General features: G+C 40.0%; 1 protein-coding gene across 1 annotated transcript in view; it reads right to left on the bottom strand.

The window, feature by feature from the left end:
• Positions 1–2,800: 2,800 nt before the first annotated feature.
• The window catches only part of Siae (sialic acid acetylesterase), a 35,693-nt gene continuing 19,319 nt past the window's right edge, over positions 2,801–19,174 (bottom strand). The window contains exons 4-10 of the mRNA XM_013009881.1: positions 18,459–18,597; positions 13,726–13,903; positions 11,040–11,146; positions 10,246–10,379; positions 6,176–6,333; positions 4,931–5,132; positions 2,801–3,357 (exon numbers count right to left, since the gene is read on the bottom strand). Of these exons, the coding sequence (XP_012865335.1) occupies positions 3,139–3,357; positions 4,931–5,132; positions 6,176–6,333; positions 10,246–10,379; positions 11,040–11,146; positions 13,726–13,903; positions 18,459–18,597 (1,137 nt within the window). The 3' untranslated portion in view covers positions 2,801–3,138. The remainder of the gene's footprint in view (positions 3,358–4,930; positions 5,133–6,175; positions 6,334–10,245; positions 10,380–11,039; positions 11,147–13,725; positions 13,904–18,458; positions 18,598–19,174) is intronic.

Raw genomic sequence — 19,174 nt, 5'->3', positions numbered from 1 at the left:
GTCTATCAGTAGAGAATTGGCTAAGTAAAGAATGAATTTCCACAAACTGAAACACTGGCTATCTTCCTCTTACATAAGAAAATTAGTAGACTAGTCAAAAACACAATGCTGGGATTCCTTGAGGAGTGTTGACATTGAAAAGCTGTAGAATAATGGAAAGTAGGCAGACCACATATAGATGAGTTTAGTTGTCTGTCCTTTCTGAAGTTGCATCTCTGATTGTCAAGGCACTGTTTTCTGTACAGTGTTTCGACTTTGACCTGCATAGCTACCCTGGAGCCAGACTGACCTATGGACATATGAATAAAATCTGGATAAAAGGTTCATGCATTTGACAGTTTCTGTTTTTTTGTTTTGTAAGTCATGGGGCTTAAATTCAGGGTCTAGGTGCTGTCCCTGAGCTTTTTTCTTCCTCAGGGCTAGCACTGTACCACTTTCAGCCACAATGCCACTACCAGTTCCCTGGTGGCGATAACAGTCTCATGTTCCTGCCAAGGCTGGCTTCAAACCACAATCCTCAGATATCAGGTTCCTGTGTACCTAGGATTACAGGTGTGAGCAACCAGCACCCAGCATTTGACAATTTCTTTAGGTTGGGATCTTAAAGGCGCTGAATAGATGTTGTCCCAGTGATAAATATTAAGGTGAAAAACAAATAGAACATTTTCTCACTAGGAAGAGAGTAGAGCATGATAAGTTCCCAGAGTTAAATCCTTAGTTTTCCCTAATGAGGAGGGACTGATCACTGTAGGGTTCCCTCACTAGGGAACTGTGGTCCTCTCACTAGGCAATACATTTAAACTTGTTAGTCTTGTGTGTGTGTGTGCTGTTTTTTTTGTAGTTTTGTATATGTGTTTTGTTTTTTGTTTTGTTTTTGGTCTGGTCATGGGGCCTGAACTCTGGGCCTGGGCGCTGTCCCTCAGCTCTTCAGCTCAAGGCTAGCACTCTACCACTTGAGCTACAGTGCCACTTCTGGCTTTTTTTTCCTGCTTATGTGGTGCTCAGGAATCGAACCCAGGGCCTCAAGCATGCAAGGCAAGCGCTCTACCACTGAGCCACCTTCCCAGCCCTAAACTTGTTTTAAGTTCTCTTTGTGACCTTTCACAAAGCAGCCTCTTTGACTGGATTAGTTTTTCTTTTTGAATCATTTGTAGAATATAGTTGTCATATAACTCCATTTTCTCCATATATTAAACAATTCCATTAAAAAGATTACAAAATAAAAGTATATGGTATGTATTATGTAATCCAAACAAATCTAATATTTCTCCCTTAATGATGATTTTTATGCAACTTACTTGCTTATACCTAATTTCCTACAGTGATTATTTCATTTCAAACAGTAAAGTTCTTTTGGGGAAATACACAATTGCCACAAAGTGTGCCATCATTAAAAATAAATTCATTTACACATTACTTCATTATACATCCGTTGCCTAAATGAAAGTTTTACACGTGGGATTGGAATACTAGGTATAAGATCTTGGGTGTAGTTTTTGGCTACCTCTTCTTGCATTAGAAACCTCTTCTATATATATGGGCATATGTGTACACTGGTTTGTCAGAAGTGTGGACAAATAAGATTTACTCTTTCTCAGGTCAATCTTAAGTTCATGGTTCTTATGAGGCCAAGTGTATAAGAGAAAAAGTGTGGACATTAGGACTTAATTATAGGCTAGGAAGTCTTAGAGAAGCCAAAGTTCCTTACAGAGTTTATAGTTTGTGTTTTGATTTTTTTTTAACCAAATAAAATCTTGACACTGGCAAGCTGTTCTGCTGTTTGGAATTACACTAAAGCCCCTTGGAAGCAGATGTAGAAAGTGATTCTTAGCTGCTTTAGTTCTGATTTTTCACATTAAAGGGATGGCAGGAACCCACAGATGACATTCTTAATCCTTTTCTTACTTAAACTTCAAGAGCAATTTACAAGTCTTCCTAACACAATTTTGACTGGATATATATAAATACATACACAGCACTAATCATACATTTATTTCCAACTCCTAATAGATAACAATTTTTCAAGAACCATCAGCTGTTTTTAATCAACCTATAAACTGCATTATGGTTTTTTAGTTTTGTTTTGGTGGTAGTGGGGTTGAACTCAGGATCTTGTGCTTGCTAGGCAGGTGCTCTACTCAAGCCACTCCCTAACTCTCATGATTCTTAATAATATACATTAAGGCCCTGTTTTTACCACTGTCTCAACTGCATTTTTTTTTTGCCAGTCCTAGGGCTTGAATTCAGAGCTTGAGTGCTGTCCCTGAGCTAGCACTACAGTCTACCACTTGAGCCACAGTGCCATTTCCAGCTTTTTCTTAATAGTTTAGTGAAGATATGTGTCTCAGACTTTCCTGCCCAGGCTGGCATCAAACCAAAATGCTCAGATCTCAGCCTCCTAAGTAGCTAGAATTACAGGTGTGAGCCACCAGCACCTGGCTGGCACCTTATTTTTTTCTATAAGTTTATCATATAGTTCTGCCTTTCAGGCTAACTTTTTCTATGTGAATTAGCCTTAAACTCTTTAATGAGCCTGAGAATTATATTTAATGATCCTTTAGCTTCCATTACCATTACTTTCATGCTTTACTGAACCTATGATTCACCCAGCACTGATGTGAGTGCTTGAACAAGGCTATAACTACATGGCCCATTCTATTCCGTAAGGCAGGTTATTGCCTTAAAGAATAAACATATCTGCACTTGGGTTGGTTGGTTTGGCTTAAATAGTCACATAATCATTCATTTAAAGGAGCAGAATTGGACTTTAAAAGAAAACAAAGTCTTCAATTACCTAAAAGACTGTCATGGAGTGGTAAAGTTTCATAAGAGAAAGATTTCACTTCAACATAAGGAAAAACTTGGAAACTTCTTACAGAGATTCAGTAATCAATCACTTGCCAAGAGATTTTGTAAAGAACACATGAAAACACTATCTGGCCTCCATGGCCTTTAAAATCTTCTTCCAACCCGGAGATTCCACAGTTCAGGATTAGAAGGGATAAAAATACTAGCCATTTCACTCCCAGTAATTAGGAAGTGACACTGAGCTCTAATTCATTGTAGTACAGAGGCTGATACTAAGGGATAAAGGCAAGCTTAACTGTTATGGACAACCCTGCACTAATGTCCAAGAACCTAGTCTATAATGAAAGAAGTGAAGGGAGGTGCTGGCAGCTTAGTATGGTAGTCATAGAGAGGACACTGCTTATATTCACAAGGCCATGTGGACCAGGCATAGCGGAGAGCAGCCACAGTGGCAGTACAAGACAAAACATCCAAGGTCAAGATGTGGGAAGAGAAAACTTTCATGACAGCTGGAAGCCACTTGCAGCGATGTTCCACGCAACATGCCATCTAATGAGACAATCAGAAAATAGAAATGGTCAGATCAATTAGATGGTACCAAGAAACTGGGAACTGCACTGTCAGACACATTAGAAAGGAGGGAAGGAGCCACTTTTAGTCAAAGACCCATTTCCTATGTTAACCAGAAGCTGGACTAGCTTTGATCTGGTTGACGAAGCCACAAGTTTATAAAATGTTCATGTGGTCTGAGAGTAGCTTAGGTAGAGACAAAGCCCTGAGTTCAGGCACAGTCCCAAAATAAATAGATGCATGAGATTAAATTAAGTCAATATATAAAACATACTGATGTAGACAAAGAATCATATCAAACATTTATAAGTTTCCCTGAACATTCTTCTCGTAGTCCTACCTGCTAGATAGCAAAGCAAGCAGGCATAACTATCATTGGCAACTGTACCTGGCTTCCAAAGCTTAATTTCTGTCCTGACCTCAACTGGGGTTCCAGGGCCAGATGATGGACAGCCAGGCAATAGCTGCCAAAAAGAGAGAATGCAGAGCCTTCTTGGGAGCCATAATTCACTTGACATTCATTATGGAAAGAAGCTAAGTGACATCTGAGTGCTGACATCTGAGGCAGGTGGTTATTGCAATCAAGATTCCAGAAAGGTAGGGAGCTGGTGGCTCACACGGTAATCTTAGCTACTCAGGAGGCTGAGATCTGTGGATCACAATTCAAAGCCAGCCCCGCCAGGAAAGCCCATGAGACTCATCTCCAATTAAGTACCACAAAAGCCAAAAGTGGAGCTGTGGCTCAAATGAAAGAGCACTATCCTTGAGCAAAAAAGCTCAGAGACACAGCACTCAGGCCCTGAGTTCAAGCCCTAGGACAGGCACAAAAAAAAAAAATTTCCAGAGAAGCTGCAGACTTAGATAAACTCCCATGTGAAGTTTGTCAAATATTCTCTCATCCCCCTGGTACCCTCTTTACATATGCTCTCCCAGCCTAATGGCCTCTAGATCCCCAAAGACACTCTAATTCCATCCAGGAATGCCTCAACCCACTCACCCCCATCATCCTCAACTATAGAAAACTCATAATTAGTATCTTTAAACCAACAGCTCAATTGCACAACAGAATGGTCCTTACTTAGTATAAGAAGAAAACAGTATCATTAATTCATTCTAAGTTACAAATCACCAAGCTTAAACCTTTAAGGTAGACACAAAACTTAAAGGATGTCAGAATGGAGGGTAGTGTAACAAAAACACCCAAAAATGAGGAGAGTATTTTGGATCAATGATTTTGTAATAATCTATTTAAAAAAAACCAAAGCATTTACATAAGCAAAGATGGCATTGTCTTAGAGTGGAAATACAAAAAGAATATTTAATAGGAGCTCATTTTCCCTTTCTTGATTATCCTGTCAAACTTGCCCCCTGAGATAATGAATTAATAGCTACTTACTTATCCCTCTGAGATTAGCTCTCCCTCTCCCTCCCCCCCAACCAAGAGTTGCCTCATAGTCACATTATAATGACAGAGAAAGACTTTGTGTCAAGCAACCTTGGCAACTACCATGGGATGAACCCTTCTTTTTTTTTTTTTCTTTTTGCTTCTTACCTCAAATGTCCTGTTGCTCAGCTTCTGCAAATAGATCTGGATATGCCGGTTATAAGTGATGTTGAGCAGCCCTCCACGAGACAATAATTCTAGCTTGTCAGGCAGTGGTCCTTGAAAGATCACATCCGTCTCCCCATAAGCCACAGCACGGGCTCCCAAGTGCAGCCGATAGGCCACAGTCTGTTTGTCTCGAGGGTGGATGCTACAGGATAAAGAATGAAAACATTGGGTTTGAACTCATTTTAAAGGAGATTATACAAAGCATTCCTGAAGTAGGTAAGGATAAAGTTACTGGACTCTTTGAGTAGTACTAGTCACTTTAAAAGAAATGGGAAAAGGTAACCATAGATTTGGCTTTGGGCCTTTGATGAGTTTAACCTGGAAACAACAGAATACTTGGAAGGAAGAAAAAAAGAGAAAGAGAGAGAGAGAGAGAGATGCTGGGTTCCAATGGCTTATGCCTATAATCCTAGCTAATCAAGAGGGAGAGATCATCGGATTAGAGATTTAAAGCCAGGCAGGACAGAAAAATCTATAACACTCTTATCTCTAGTCAACCACCAAAAAAAAACAGGAAGTGGAGCTGTGGCTCAAGTAGTAGTGTGTTAGCCTTGAACAAAAAAGCTCAAAGGACAGTTCCCAAGCTCCAGGACTGGCACTAAAACAAAGGTGAGGGGGGAGAGGGGAAAGGGGTAGGAATGTACTCATTACCTGATTTACAAAATAACCCTCTGTACAACTCCTTAATAATTACAAGAAAATTAAATTTTTAAAGGGGGAGGGACAAGGATAACAAGGACATTCGAACAAACTTAAGAGAGCTTAACAAAATTATTCCCAATCACAAACTCCTGTGTTTATCTGGATTAAATGTTTATAATTTCTGCTCCTTCCAGATATAAACTGTATGAAACTTTAAGGATGCTAGGGAAGGCAGGTCAATTTGCAGTCTATTGCTCTGGGTCCTGTCAATAAGTACAATGAACAAAATGTTGGTTGACCTTTAGACCTTTAGACCTGACCTTTAGACCTCAAGACACGAGCTGTTTAGAGTTTTTTGGGGGGGTTGGGGTTTTGATATTGTGGTTGATGTTGAAACACATGCCTCCATTGATTACTGACACAGACAATTCAACTAAGCTCCAATCCTTAGTCCAATCTGTTCTCTCACAAGTAAACATCACAGTAAAGGACTACAGATGAACAACAGGCACTAGTCAAGCACACTCTAAGAAACAATCATACCTGCCGAAAGGTGAGTCCCTATCACCAAGATCCATAGTGACAGCCATGAAAGTGTTGCGCATTACTGTGTTGGGAACAAAGCCAAAATCTGCTGTTTGGTGCCATCGGATCTCAGGAAATCTTTCATCTGATATTTCCGGTGACAAATAGGAAGATAACTGGAAAATAAAGACATTATTTTTTATTGAGTCAGATCCTATTCCAGAATGGAATTGGATTGGCAGGCTCTGCTTCTGCTTCATTGATCTGACCAAAAGCTCATTCAACAAGAATTTACTGTGCAGGGCCTTTGCAGAGGTAGATGCAATAGTCTTTCATCCCATGTGCCTTTTACAATGCAACTTACCACAGCTCTCATCAAGAGTCTTGCTTCATCCTCCCATTGAATCAAGGCCAGCCCTGTGATTTGCTGACCAATAGAATGTTCAGCTTCTGTTTGCCCCTAGAGGTCTTAACTTCTAGTTCCATCTCTTGGAACCCTATGCTGGTTGTAAGGGGGTGAGAGGAGCAGTTACTCTGGGTTATGCAAAAAGAGGTGGCCTTGGAAACAAAGATTGTGGTGAGAGGTTCCAGTTTCCCAGCAATCTCAGCAGAGGGGCTTGCCGTGTGAATTCTACAGTCAAATTACAACCACATACACAAACCTAACTGGTAACACCGCAGGTAAAGATGAGCCTTCCCAGCTGAGTCCTGTCTGGCCAGGCCATGAATTGTGAACAGATAAAATACTTAATTTTTTAACTACTAATTTGAGGAGTAGTTTGTTACAATGCAGTAGGTAACTGATTTTCTACACAGCACAGGGAAGCAAAGACCCAGCTGTTGCATATATGATAAGCTGCATCAAAGGCGCCAATTCTTTTCTTTATTCCTTCCTATATCCACCACTGCCCTCCTTTTTTTTTTTTTTTTTTTGGTTGTGGGGCTTGAACTCTTGGCCTGGGTGCTGTCCTTCAACTCTTCAGCTCAAGGCAAGCGCTCTACCACTTGAGCCACAGCACCACTTCTGGTTTTCTGGTGATTAACGGGAGATAAGAGTCTCACAGATTTTTTCTGCCCTGACTAGCTTTGAACCGCTATCCTCAGATCTCAGTCTCCTGAATAGCTAGGATTACAGGCGTGAGCCACCGGCACCCAGCTTATCTACCACCTCTTGCCATGTCACTTTACAGGTTTTCCCATGTTAAAAGGAAGCATAGATCCCCACTTGATTCTGTATTCAGCTATGTGGTTTCCTTTGGCCAACAGATGAAAGCAGACAATACAGTGTTATGGTGTGTCCATTCCTAGCCTAGGCTTCAAGAGATACTGCCTCACTTGAACTTCTGCCATAAGTAAGAAAGGGACATGTTTGGTTTAGTCCATTGATCTCTGAGGAAGGATGAGGGCTGTGGAACACAGTTGCCCATCATCTCCATTCTGGACAGGGCCCAACTAGAGGAGAATCCCCTCTGAGCCACAGAGATCTGAAAGAACCCCAGAACAGTTGAACCCAAGATTATCAAATAAGGAGCCCCCAGAACTATAATAATATAGCTTATAATGAAGGTTATTATATTATCATAATATGTTAATACAAAAATTATATACTAACAATAATAAAGATTATTGTGAAGCCATGGAGTTTGGAGGTGGTTTGTCACAAAGCAGAAGCTAGCTGGAAAAAGTACTTCACAGTTTTGCTAAAGATATACCTGATATAAGAAATTTTATAGACAAGAAATGTTCATTAACAATGGCATAAATAATATGTATGAGTTCAATGGTAAATTAGTGAAACAGTAATTATACATTTCAACTACATAAAGATTATTATAGGAAAACATGGCCTTACGATGTATTTTTTAAACCCTGGAAGGGCACAGTAAATACAAGAAGTCCCTACAAGTAGCCATGATTGTACGTGACATGCTACAATCGTAGAAGGGACAAAAGAAAGAGAATGGCTGTTTTGAGAGTTTAGCCTACGTGGACTGGAGGAATTATGATGGAAAGTCAAGGTTGGAAGGCTAACAGGTAAATTGTGATGGAATTGCCACTTCTGTGCACAAAAGAAAACCACTGTAGCGATGGTGGTTGTGCAAATACAGAGTACCAATGAATTAAACACTTCAAAATGGTTAATCCTGAATTTCTTCTAAATTAAACATAGCCACTGAAATAGTTGACAAAAAGGATCACTTAAAAATATGAATACAGTGATCATACCAGAAACACTAATTAGTCAGGAAGCTACTATAATATTTGTTCTAGTTCAGATCTTGAGTGTATGTGCTAAGGCTTGGTTCTATCCTGTGGCTGGATGTGATAGAAACTTTAGAAGAGGGGGCCTAGTGGGAAGAAGTTAGGGTCACTGGAGGGCTGGGGAGAGGCATATCCTTGAATAAGATTTTGGAATCCCAGCTCCCTCCTCCCTATTTCAAAATGTCTAACCTCTGGGGTTGATTGAACCCCTCCCCCTGCATAACTAATGTAAGTAAATACAACAACAAAATGTCTGACCCACCCCCATTTGAAGAGCTGCATAATAAACAGATTGTTCTACCCAGTCTTATTAGGCACACAGCCCAGGAAATACCTGACATCACCTCTACACATATGGCTCAATAAAACTTTAAGTAGAAGACATTTTCTGCTGAATGGCTTCAGAAAGTCATCAGGAAAACATGGAAGGGAATCCATGGTAACAGAAGGAGCTTGGGTAGAATTTCAGTTCTCATTTTTAAGTTTTCCTATGTAAATCAGCTTTAACACAGGAAATGATACGAGCTGAAGTTGCCCAATGGAATTTCACAAAAACTAAAAAATAGGCCCTCATTGAGCCACCCTATTTCTTCCACACAACATCCAAAGCCTGAAAATGGAAACATGCTTACCAGCCAGTGCTACAGTGAGAACCACAGCAACAAGGCCATGAGAAATAACATCTTAACAGGAAAACTTGCTAAGCCAAAGACTACTAAAGGAGCTCCTCAAGCCAACAGCCTTTCCTCCAAGCGTCAGTTGGCAGAGAATCCCTGCAATTGTCCACTGATTGCACTACTGCATACTGGCCGCATGGTGGCACCAGCATATCACACGCACACGCGCACACACACGTGCGCACTTGTGTTTTTCCTGAGATCTGATGAGACAGTGCTGTGTCTCCCACAGTGATTTGTACAAATACTGTGTAATGAAAGCATACACCAACCAAAGAATATTAGACAAGCCATATTTCCATGTTTTACAAATAGCATCCAGCAGTTTTCATTCTGTTTTTCTGAGTGCCCTTTGAAAAAACACTCATAAGGACTATAAGCCCCCAGCCTCCAGCTCTTCTTTTCTCTCAAGCTTCTGGTCACTTTTCTATCAGTAATTCTCGGATACACTTCCTATGGAATTCAAGTCCTATATCTCAACTCTGCTTACCTGACACATGGAGGGCCATGGGTTCAGTCCCTGGTATTGGTGTAAGCATTCTAATCAAGTTGTTCCTTTTAGATCTAACAATTTCATATCTAGTAACTTATTACAATAATAAAACTACAAGGGATTTACTATAAGGAAAATATACATGCTACTGCTTATAAAAGCTAAATGCTGAAACAACCTAAGTAGCTGTCTATTAACTCATTAAACACATTACATTCATATTCTACATTCCTTAAATTGTATTGAAGATAAATATGTTGGGCATGAAAAAGTGTACACAGTATTACATTAAGAGAAAAGACAGAACAGGGTATAATACTGTGGTGTGGGTCCCATCTCATGAGCAGGAAGATAGGTTTTTCTAGACTGTGGAATTATTAGTGCATTTAGTTTCTTTTTTTTTCTTTTTGCTTATCTTTTCATTTTTTTTCCAGCGAGCCTGTAGTGCTTTTTAAATAATATTAGTATTTAATAAGCATATTCATTTTTAGATGTATTTGTCTCATCAGGGAACTCAAATGAATTAAGTGTGATTTCAATTCTAGACTAGCACACCATTAAGGGAAAAACAGGAATATGAATTCAAGAGAAAAAAAAAGATCTAAACAGCACATCACACACTGGTGCTCATAAACTCTCTTCCTGTCAGCATATACCTGGACAAACCCAAACGGGAAGAAACGTTCAGTCTGACCCTGAGAGCCATCATGGAAGGTTTGGCGCCAGTCTTCAATGAGCGCAGGGAACGTGCAATTATACTTGTCCCTGTAATAGTCCATATTGGATTCTCCTAAAAATAGTCAAAATTGGAAAAAGAGATTGGAGTAGATTTCAAAAATAGCATACATTCCTCTCCTCCCTTCCCATTCATGCCCTGAAGTAGGGTCTTCCCACAGTCTCTCAGGACTAGCCTTGTGACTTGCCAATGAGGTGACACCACACATGACATAGGCTTAAAAAGTACTTCAGTACTGAGTTTGGCTCTCTCTTGATTCTCTTGCAACCTGAGACTACTATGTGGATCATAAAGATGCCTGAACCAGCTTGCTGAAGGGAGAAAAGCCATTTGAGAACTATGGGACAGCAGATAGCCCCCAATCAATGGATGTGAAGGAGAGACCATCTTAGATTCTCAGGCCATCAGAAAACCTAACAGGTATATGTATTATTGATTAATATTATATAGAATATTACATTATTATATTAATTATATTATATATTGTATTAATATATTAATCAATAATATATTTATATGTAATATTTATATATGTAAAGTTCCCAGCAGAAATTAACTGAATAGTCAAGACAAATGAAAAGTCTTAATCCAGAAAATCATGAGCTGAATAAATTTTTTTAAATACTGTTTTTTAAGGCATTAATTTGTCAGATGGATTGGTCTATTGTAAAAACTAACTGATACAATGGAGATACTGGCAGATCACATACTCACCCTGATACCATATCACCCCTTTCAGAGTCATTGTGTGTAGTGGATGGATCATGGCATTCCAGAGGACTGAGTGATTTCTGGGACCAGTTACAGATTCTGGAAAGCCCCTGAAATCAAGAAGATACACAAATGTCACCAGAAAGTTAGTGATTGATCACTTTTTCCACTTTTACTAGGCATCAATTTACTTTGACTCAGGACAAGCATCCGATGAAAGGGGCACAGAAGTAAACTGCTCAACTCTATTTCACTTGTGAATAGTCTCTGAATTTTACCTGTTTTCTTCCCAAGATACCAGTCAGCTTTGTGTAGGTCCAGAGTGAGGCATGAATGGACAAGGTCATTAAAGCCAAAAGGGAGGGGTGATTTATTGTGAATCCTCCAGACAGGAAATAGATTCAGCTACTACTTAACAGATGAACACTAGATGGAGTTACTTTCTTGCCTTTACAAGCAATACCATGAATATCTTCCACATAGCTAAAATGATGGCATACTCGCTTAATTCTTGCCCTAAAATAAATTCTCAGTAATGCATTGCTGAGTCAAAAAAAAAACACAAAGAAAATTTGGTACATGTTCCAAAATGTCTCGGTAGAATTCATATATGGACTTATCCTTACAGTGGCAGTATATGACTATTTCAACTCTCCCCCACCCAGTCCTTGTATTCTCTCTCTCCCCTGCAGAGGTCTGGGGCACCTGCCCTTAACCCCCAGGTGCTGAGTGTAGGTACTCTTTTCTACTGTCCTGCGGTTTATTCTTTTTGTCCAAAGTTAATGTATCTAGTCCCTCACAGACAAGGACTCACCTAAAACTACTAAGAGCAAAGTCCTTCCTTTTCCCTGAGTTCTTCCCAGAGTCAATGAGACAATGTTAAGGAAAATGGGACATGACTGCTTATGTCTACTGTGACAGCAGTACTGGGATTGTTATTAACTAGTTCTTTCTCTCTACATATACTCTTCCCGATTCAACTTTGCTTAAGTGAGCTTTCATATTCAGTATACTAATTAGCATACTGATGTATACTAATTCAGTATACATTTTTCCATCTTTTATCAACATATATTAGTTGTACAAGGGATTATCATTCAACAGATCTTTTTGTAAGTACAAATGCATCTTGATCTATGTCACCCCCTCTCTTTTTTATTCTTGTCATTTGTTTTTAAGGACCAGATTCCCCCTGAGAGAGAACATGCTATATTTGACTATCACGGTGGAACTTACTTCACTTAGCATGATCTCTGATTCTTCCTATAAAGGAAATTATTGAATTTCATTCTTTTTTATTGCTGAACAATACTCCATATGTGTGTGACATATACATATATACATATATATATATATATGTATCACATTTTCTTTATGAATAACTAGGCTGTTTCTATATTTTGGTTACAGTGGATGAATACTGCTGCTATAAACATGGTTGTACAGGTATCTTTTCTGTACACTGACTTATATTCATTCAGATATACACCCAGGACTGATCTAGCTAGATCACATGGTAGTTCTAGCTTTAGTTTTTCAAGGAATGTCCATACTTATTTCCATAGCAGCTACACTAATTTACATCCTTGCCAACAGTGTATTAGGATCCCCTTTTCCCCATATCCTCTCCAGTATTTGTGGTGGTTTGTTTTCTTGATGATTTTGATTGTGACTAGGATAAGATAGAATCTCATCCATATTTTTATTTGAACAAGCATGTTGAACATGTTTCTTCCTGTATTTCTTAGACATTTGTACCTCTTTTGAAAACTTTTCAATTCATTTGCCTATTTTTACTTGAATTATTTACTATTTTGGTTTTTGTTTTTGATGTTCTTTATATAGTCTAGGTATCAATCCTTTATCTGACAAATAACTGTCCAAAAAGCCCATTCTGTAACCCATTTCTTTAAATTCTGGAAATGGTTTCCATTGCTGTGAAGAGCTTTTTTTATTTGAGAGATAGATAGATAGATAGATAGATAGATAGATAGATAGATAGATTTGGTAGTACTAGAGTTTCAACTTGAGGCCTCCTGCTTCCTAAGCAGATACTCTGTTGCTGAACCAAGCCTCCAGCCCTTATTTTTACATTGTTTCCCCCTCCCGCCCCCCCAAAAAATCTGGATGGCCTCAAACTGCAATCTTCCCAATCTTAGCCTCTCAAATAGCTAGGATTATCAAATACAATCCATCAGCACCTAGCCTAATATTTTTGTATATATGTTTATATATTTGTTCTTCCTGTAAAAATACTTTTTCCTCAAAGCACAAAGTTCAGAACTGAGACTATGACACATAGAAGTACTGTCCATAAGTCAGTCACTAAAACTCTCTGAGACTTAGTCTCTACTCAAGAGATGTTAGTAGTTGTATACTTTAAGGAGTTGTTGTGAGTACTAGAAGAATTAATATCCATAAAGGGCTTAGAAAAGTGTCTGGCATACAGAAGGCTTTCAGTAAGCATTGCTATTACTAAAGAAAAGGATCATAATTCCTTTTTGATATTTTCTTAGGTGACTACAGTGCTGATTTTCTCAGGTGACTGCTGTACATGAATACATGGGTGGAATTTTCCACTCGTCCACCCATTCAATACATATTTTGACACTCAAGATCTACTTAACTCCCCAAGAGAGTTATCTTCTCATATGAACTTCCTTGATAGGCTTTCTCCCAGAACACTTACCTTGTCAAATAGACTCCACAGGTTCTCAGTGACCTTGGAGATGACCAGGCTTCAATGGGAGTCCCACCCCAGCTAGAAGAGATGAGCCCAATTGGATACTTCAGGGTTTCATACAGGTAACGCCCAAAGAGCCAGCACAATGCTGACATATATGTGAAATTGCCATGGCCTAAATTTCCTGTCCAGAGAAACAAAACAGTTAAGAAAAAAAAAGTAGATAACATATAAACTACAGCTACTAGATAGGTGTAGGTGAGAGGAGTGATTCTGGGTCTTTTGTTCCTTTCTGATGCTTTGAAAAGGAGGATAAGAGGCAATGACAAGACCCAGCACCAACACTAATTATTTCCTTCAAACCTTCCCTGAGGAGTATGTTTTCAAAGGGGAAACTGATAGACTTAGTGACAATTTCCTTTTGTCTCTCTTCTATTTTTTTTCCCAGTTGTTCAAAATGCTTGTTCCCATAATGCCTGGCACAGAGGCAAATGGTAATTATTTTGCTCTCAATTTGGGTATAAACAATTCAGTTACATAACCTGGAAGACACTTGAGGCAGGGAGCAGGATTCCAGGGCCCCTCAGGTTCTTCGAATCTAGGACTACTAGTCTTCCTGAATAGATAAGTGGCACAAAAGTCATTTGGTTCTTATTCTACCCATTTCTCTCCTTTCCTCTTAGCCAGCCCCTCGCTCCCACTGTGGTTTGTGGGGGGAAAAAAAGCAAGCAGGAAGTAGGAAGAGAAGAAATGTGTTTTGTTGTTGTTGTTTTGCTGGGAGATTTTATACTCAATTTTATGGCTGCAGTAAAGAAATCATAGACACATAAGAGATGAGAAGTCTGGCAAAACGGGAAGCAAAAGAAAACAAACCAGGTTTTAAACTTTCAGCAGTCTTAACTCGTTTGTCTGCATTGCTTAGAAACTAATACAGGCCAGAGTGAGTGATTTCCATGTGAGAGGCCAGTAGATGTAGACAGTGCACATACACACAGCTGATAGGACCAATCCAACACAATAGTCGGTAAAGACTTACTGTGCAGAAGTCACTGCCTGACTTGGCACTATGAAAGATCAAACTCAACACTGTACAATCCAAACCCTCCAAGAGCTGGCAATGTAATCCTGTAAGTTCAAATCAATCACAAATAAATTAAAATTGATAGCTGGGATACCATAAGTTAAAAAAAGATACAGAGGGCTGGGAATGTGGCTCAGTGGTAGAGCGCTTGCCTCACATGCCTGAGGCCCTGGGTTCGATTCCTCAGCACCACATAAGCAAAAAGAGAAAAGCCGGAAGTGGTGCTGTGGCTCAAGTGGTAGAGTGCTAGCCTTGAGCTGAAGAGCTGAGGGACAGCACCCAGGCCCAGAGTTCAGGACTCACGACTGGACCCAAAAAAAAAAAAGATATAGAAAACTGATTCACACCTTAAGTCTTATGGTTTACAGAATAAGACAAGTATTTAGCCAAATAAAATTACTAGCCTGGTTGGGCACTGATGGCTCACTCCTATAATCCTAGCTACTCAAGAAACTGAGATCTGAAGATCATGGATCGAAGCCAGCCCAGACAGGAAAATCTGTGAGACTCCAATTAACCACCAAAAAGACAGATAGCGCTGTGAATCAAGCAATATGGCCCTAGCCTTGAGCAAAAAAGCTCAAGGACAAGCTCCCAGACCCTGAATTTAAGCCCCAGGACAAGCACACACACAACAAAATTGTAATAATAATAATAATAATAATTGCCTAACAAACATGAAACCCTGAGTTTAAACCTCAATACTGATAAATAATTAAGTGCACCAAAATGTGTAAGCAAGTTTTAATGAAACTTATTTAAATTTTCAACTTCTAGACTATTTCTTTCACTGATTAGTATTATGTCTCATTTTTCCATACTGGGGATCAACCCCAGGGCCTTGTGTTAGGCAAGTTCTGTACTGCTGCGCAATGTCCCCAGCTCCAACTCCTGATAGTACTTAGTTTTAATACCAAAGAAAAAAATACCAAGTGAAAAGAAGATCATAAAAAGCCTAATATAGGGTGAGTTTCTTCCCTCCATGCATAGCTCCATCCCTAAACTTCCTGTAATGGTCTTCCCAGGGCTTCCCTCACCCACAACGCTGCTAGTCACACAAAGGCATGAACTTCATCTTCTTCATAGTATCCCTAATGTCTAGGACATAAGTAAGAGTCAATTAATGTGTATTGGCTTGTGTTATGTGGCTATGGTATTTGGTTCAACGTGGATTCTGCCAAGAAGGCAAAAGAGAAAGGTAACAAGAAAGGGAGAAAAGAGATGAGGAGGTGTAAAGGGAAGACAGGCGCTCTCAGTAAGCAGAGCTGGCATTCAAGGCAAAAGAAAAATTATGTAAAAAAAAGAGACCTTAAATAGGAAACTTTCTGAAAGTATTTGGCTGGAACAGAGATTACAAAAGGAAGCTAATGGAAGGTAAAACTGGAGGGGAAGATTAAAGCTACACAGAGGTAAGAAAATGGAAAGCCATTTGAAAATGTGAATGTGCAGTAGGCAGGACAGACCACCACCACCACTCCACCCCCCCCAATAGATCCAGATGTGCTCACCCTAATCCCTGTAACCTGTAACTGTTACCTAGAATATCTGAATGCCTTTGGTGGTATGATTAGGGCTAATCAGCCTGCAGTAGAAGAGGTGTGTCCTCGACCATCCAGGTGGCTCCAATCTAATTATAGGAGTCCTTAAAACCAGAGATGTTCTTTTGCTGGTACAGAGGGACAGGACAAGAGACAATAGGCAGGAGGGGCTGGGGACATGACTCTTATGGTAGAGCACCTGCCTAGTATGTGTGAGGCCCTGTGTTCAATCTGCAGTGCCGCAGACAAGAAAAAGGGGCAGGAGAGATTCTAATGTGGGAGGGACAACTATATTCTTCCCTCAAGATCTACACGGCCTCTTTCAGGAGGCATGACGGGGATGTCACCTTGCTCCTTGGGACGCCTCTGGCCATTCTAAATTGAAAACACTACTCCAGCTCAGGCCACCCTCCCCACTGCCTCAATTCTCTGATGAGTATGTTTACTTTTGTCTCATTAGCACATCACTATTTACCCTACCTTGTGATATCCAAATTTTATTCAGTCTTCGAATTAAGAGACTAACAGGGAATTCAGATAGCAAGGTGTTGTATATTATCCAATTCTGAATGATTCCTGAGTTCTGAATAACATACACTGTAAGTTCTTGGAACAAAAGATTTATCCAAAAATTCACCTGAATCCATTTGGTTCTGGAGCTCTTATAGTGTCAGAATAGACAGAATCAGTACATATGTCATTCATATATTAGCCATTTCCAGAATTCTCCCACTCTAGTCTGGAAGCACCATGAAAAGTCAGGTGTTTTTATTCATTGCTCTGTCCCAACTGCTCAGAATAGCACCTGTCAGATAGTGGCTACCTATCTAAGATTAGGTCAGCCAGATAAAGTGTGGACAGATAAAAAAGGACTGGGTCAAGATAGAATACAGGAGCCACATCTAAAGGAAGGAATTGAAGAAACAAAGATGACAGAGGAGAACTAGGAAAAGGACGTATTCAAGTATTCAGAACATACTGTTTCTAAAAGGGATGGCTGGCAGTCTTGAAGGCAGCAGCAGTCTACATAGTTTAAAAAGAGAAGAGTTGTAACCTTGAGGTGGACAAGTTGTTGAGGCAGAAGCCAGATAAAGGATTAAAACATGAATCCTTGGCAAGGCAGTGAAAAGAATGAAAACAAAAAAATGCTTTAGAAAGATGAAACAAAGCAAAGGAGACACAAGGAGCTTTGAGAGGATGGTGTTTTGTTATATTAGCTTTGATTCATTAGGATAAGAGAAAGGCTAAAGGATGGGGACAGACTGTCTTGTCTTAGTCTCTGTGTCCTTGGGGGGCTAGCATGGAGCCTGACACAGAGGATGCATGAAATAAAGATTCCATGCTGAAGCAACAGTGTGGGAAATAACAGAGCTTAAAGAATAAGAGAAGCCTCTGGAGAAAGTAAGCACTGACATCCAAAGTAGCCTTGAAAGGACACCAGTCAGTTGTCTTCAGACAAAAACAAAGGAAGAGAATACAAGCTGGGCACCAGTGGCTCGTGCCTATAATCCTAGCTACTCAGGAGGCTGAGAGCTAATGATCAAGGTTCAAAACTAGCCTGGGCAGGAACATCCATGAGACTTTCATCTCCAATTAATCAGCAAAAAGCCAGAAGTGGAGCTGTGCCTCAAGTGGTAGAGTGCCAGCCTTTATGCAAAAAAGCTAAAAGACAGCCTTAGGCTATGAGCTCAAGTCCTACCCACATCCCCCCCCCCCACACACACACCCAGGGGAAGGGGAGGGGAGGGGAGGGGAAGGGAAGGGAAGGGAAGGGAATGGAAGGGGAGGGGAGGGGAGGGAAGGGAAAAGATCAAGAAAACATACAGAGAATTAAGGCAATGGAGAAAGACTGGCCCAGATCATGCTGGGCAGCCTCCATATTTTCACTGAAGTGGAAGGAAGATCCATCTCCTCATCTCAAAGGGAAAGTCTGACAATGTCTTGGAAAGAAACAAGTGAAGCAATGACCATCAGGAATGGGATGGAGAGTTGATAAGAACAAAAGGATAATGTAGTAATAATCAGTACACAAGTAAGAACCAAACTGAGGCTTACAGCTTCCAATTATAAGGTGCTAACCCATTACCTAGGAGATGGCTGATGTTGAAGCTCTCACGCACCTGAGGTGGGCTTAGACCACTCCAAGTCAACCTCATCAAGGTCCTCCAGCTCCTTCTCTGACTGAACGAGAGAGATGGAGAGGAGGCGGACAGATTGATAGGCCTCAGTGTTGGACATCTCCTCTGTAGCATTAAAGATCTAGAAGAGAAATTGAAATGTCATTTCATCTAGAGGCTACCACCCCTAAGTAAACACTTCCTGCTGGCTAAGCTCTTGCTGAGATTTCAATATACAGAGATGAAAGAATAACTGGTAACAGGCTGGACTGAATCACATGACCCACTCTGACCAACACAAACCATGATGTATAATGTTCCCAAAGAGGATTCAAATACAGTGAAACCTGTAATCAAGAGTAGGTCTGCATTAAACAAGAGGAGCTGTGCAGTGCTGAGGCAAAATACTGACTCTCAATTAAATCACTATGATATCCTGAACCTTAAGGACTTCTCTGAAAAAATATCTGATAACATAAAGCCATGGAATTAACTTCCCATCCAAAAAAAAAAAGTGCTTAAAGAGCTTCTGTGGAGCCCAATAGGTCACAAGGTGGTAGATTATGTGATCCATACCAACAAGAGAATTGCATTGAAGAAGCACACCTGAGCAATGATGGCTGAAGTACTACAATCAGGCTCATGAGGCTTATATTCTCAACTCTATCTTGGCGACTGACTGACTGACTGAAGGTGGTGTTCAGAGTAAAGGCTCTGCA

Source organism: Dipodomys ordii, unplaced genomic scaffold (assembly GCF_000151885.1).
Source record: "Dipodomys ordii isolate 6190 unplaced genomic scaffold, Dord_2.0 Scaffold10, whole genome shotgun sequence".
Taxonomy (NCBI): domain Eukaryota; kingdom Metazoa; phylum Chordata; class Mammalia; order Rodentia; family Heteromyidae; genus Dipodomys; species Dipodomys ordii.
This window is presented reverse-complemented; position numbering and strand designations above follow the sequence as displayed.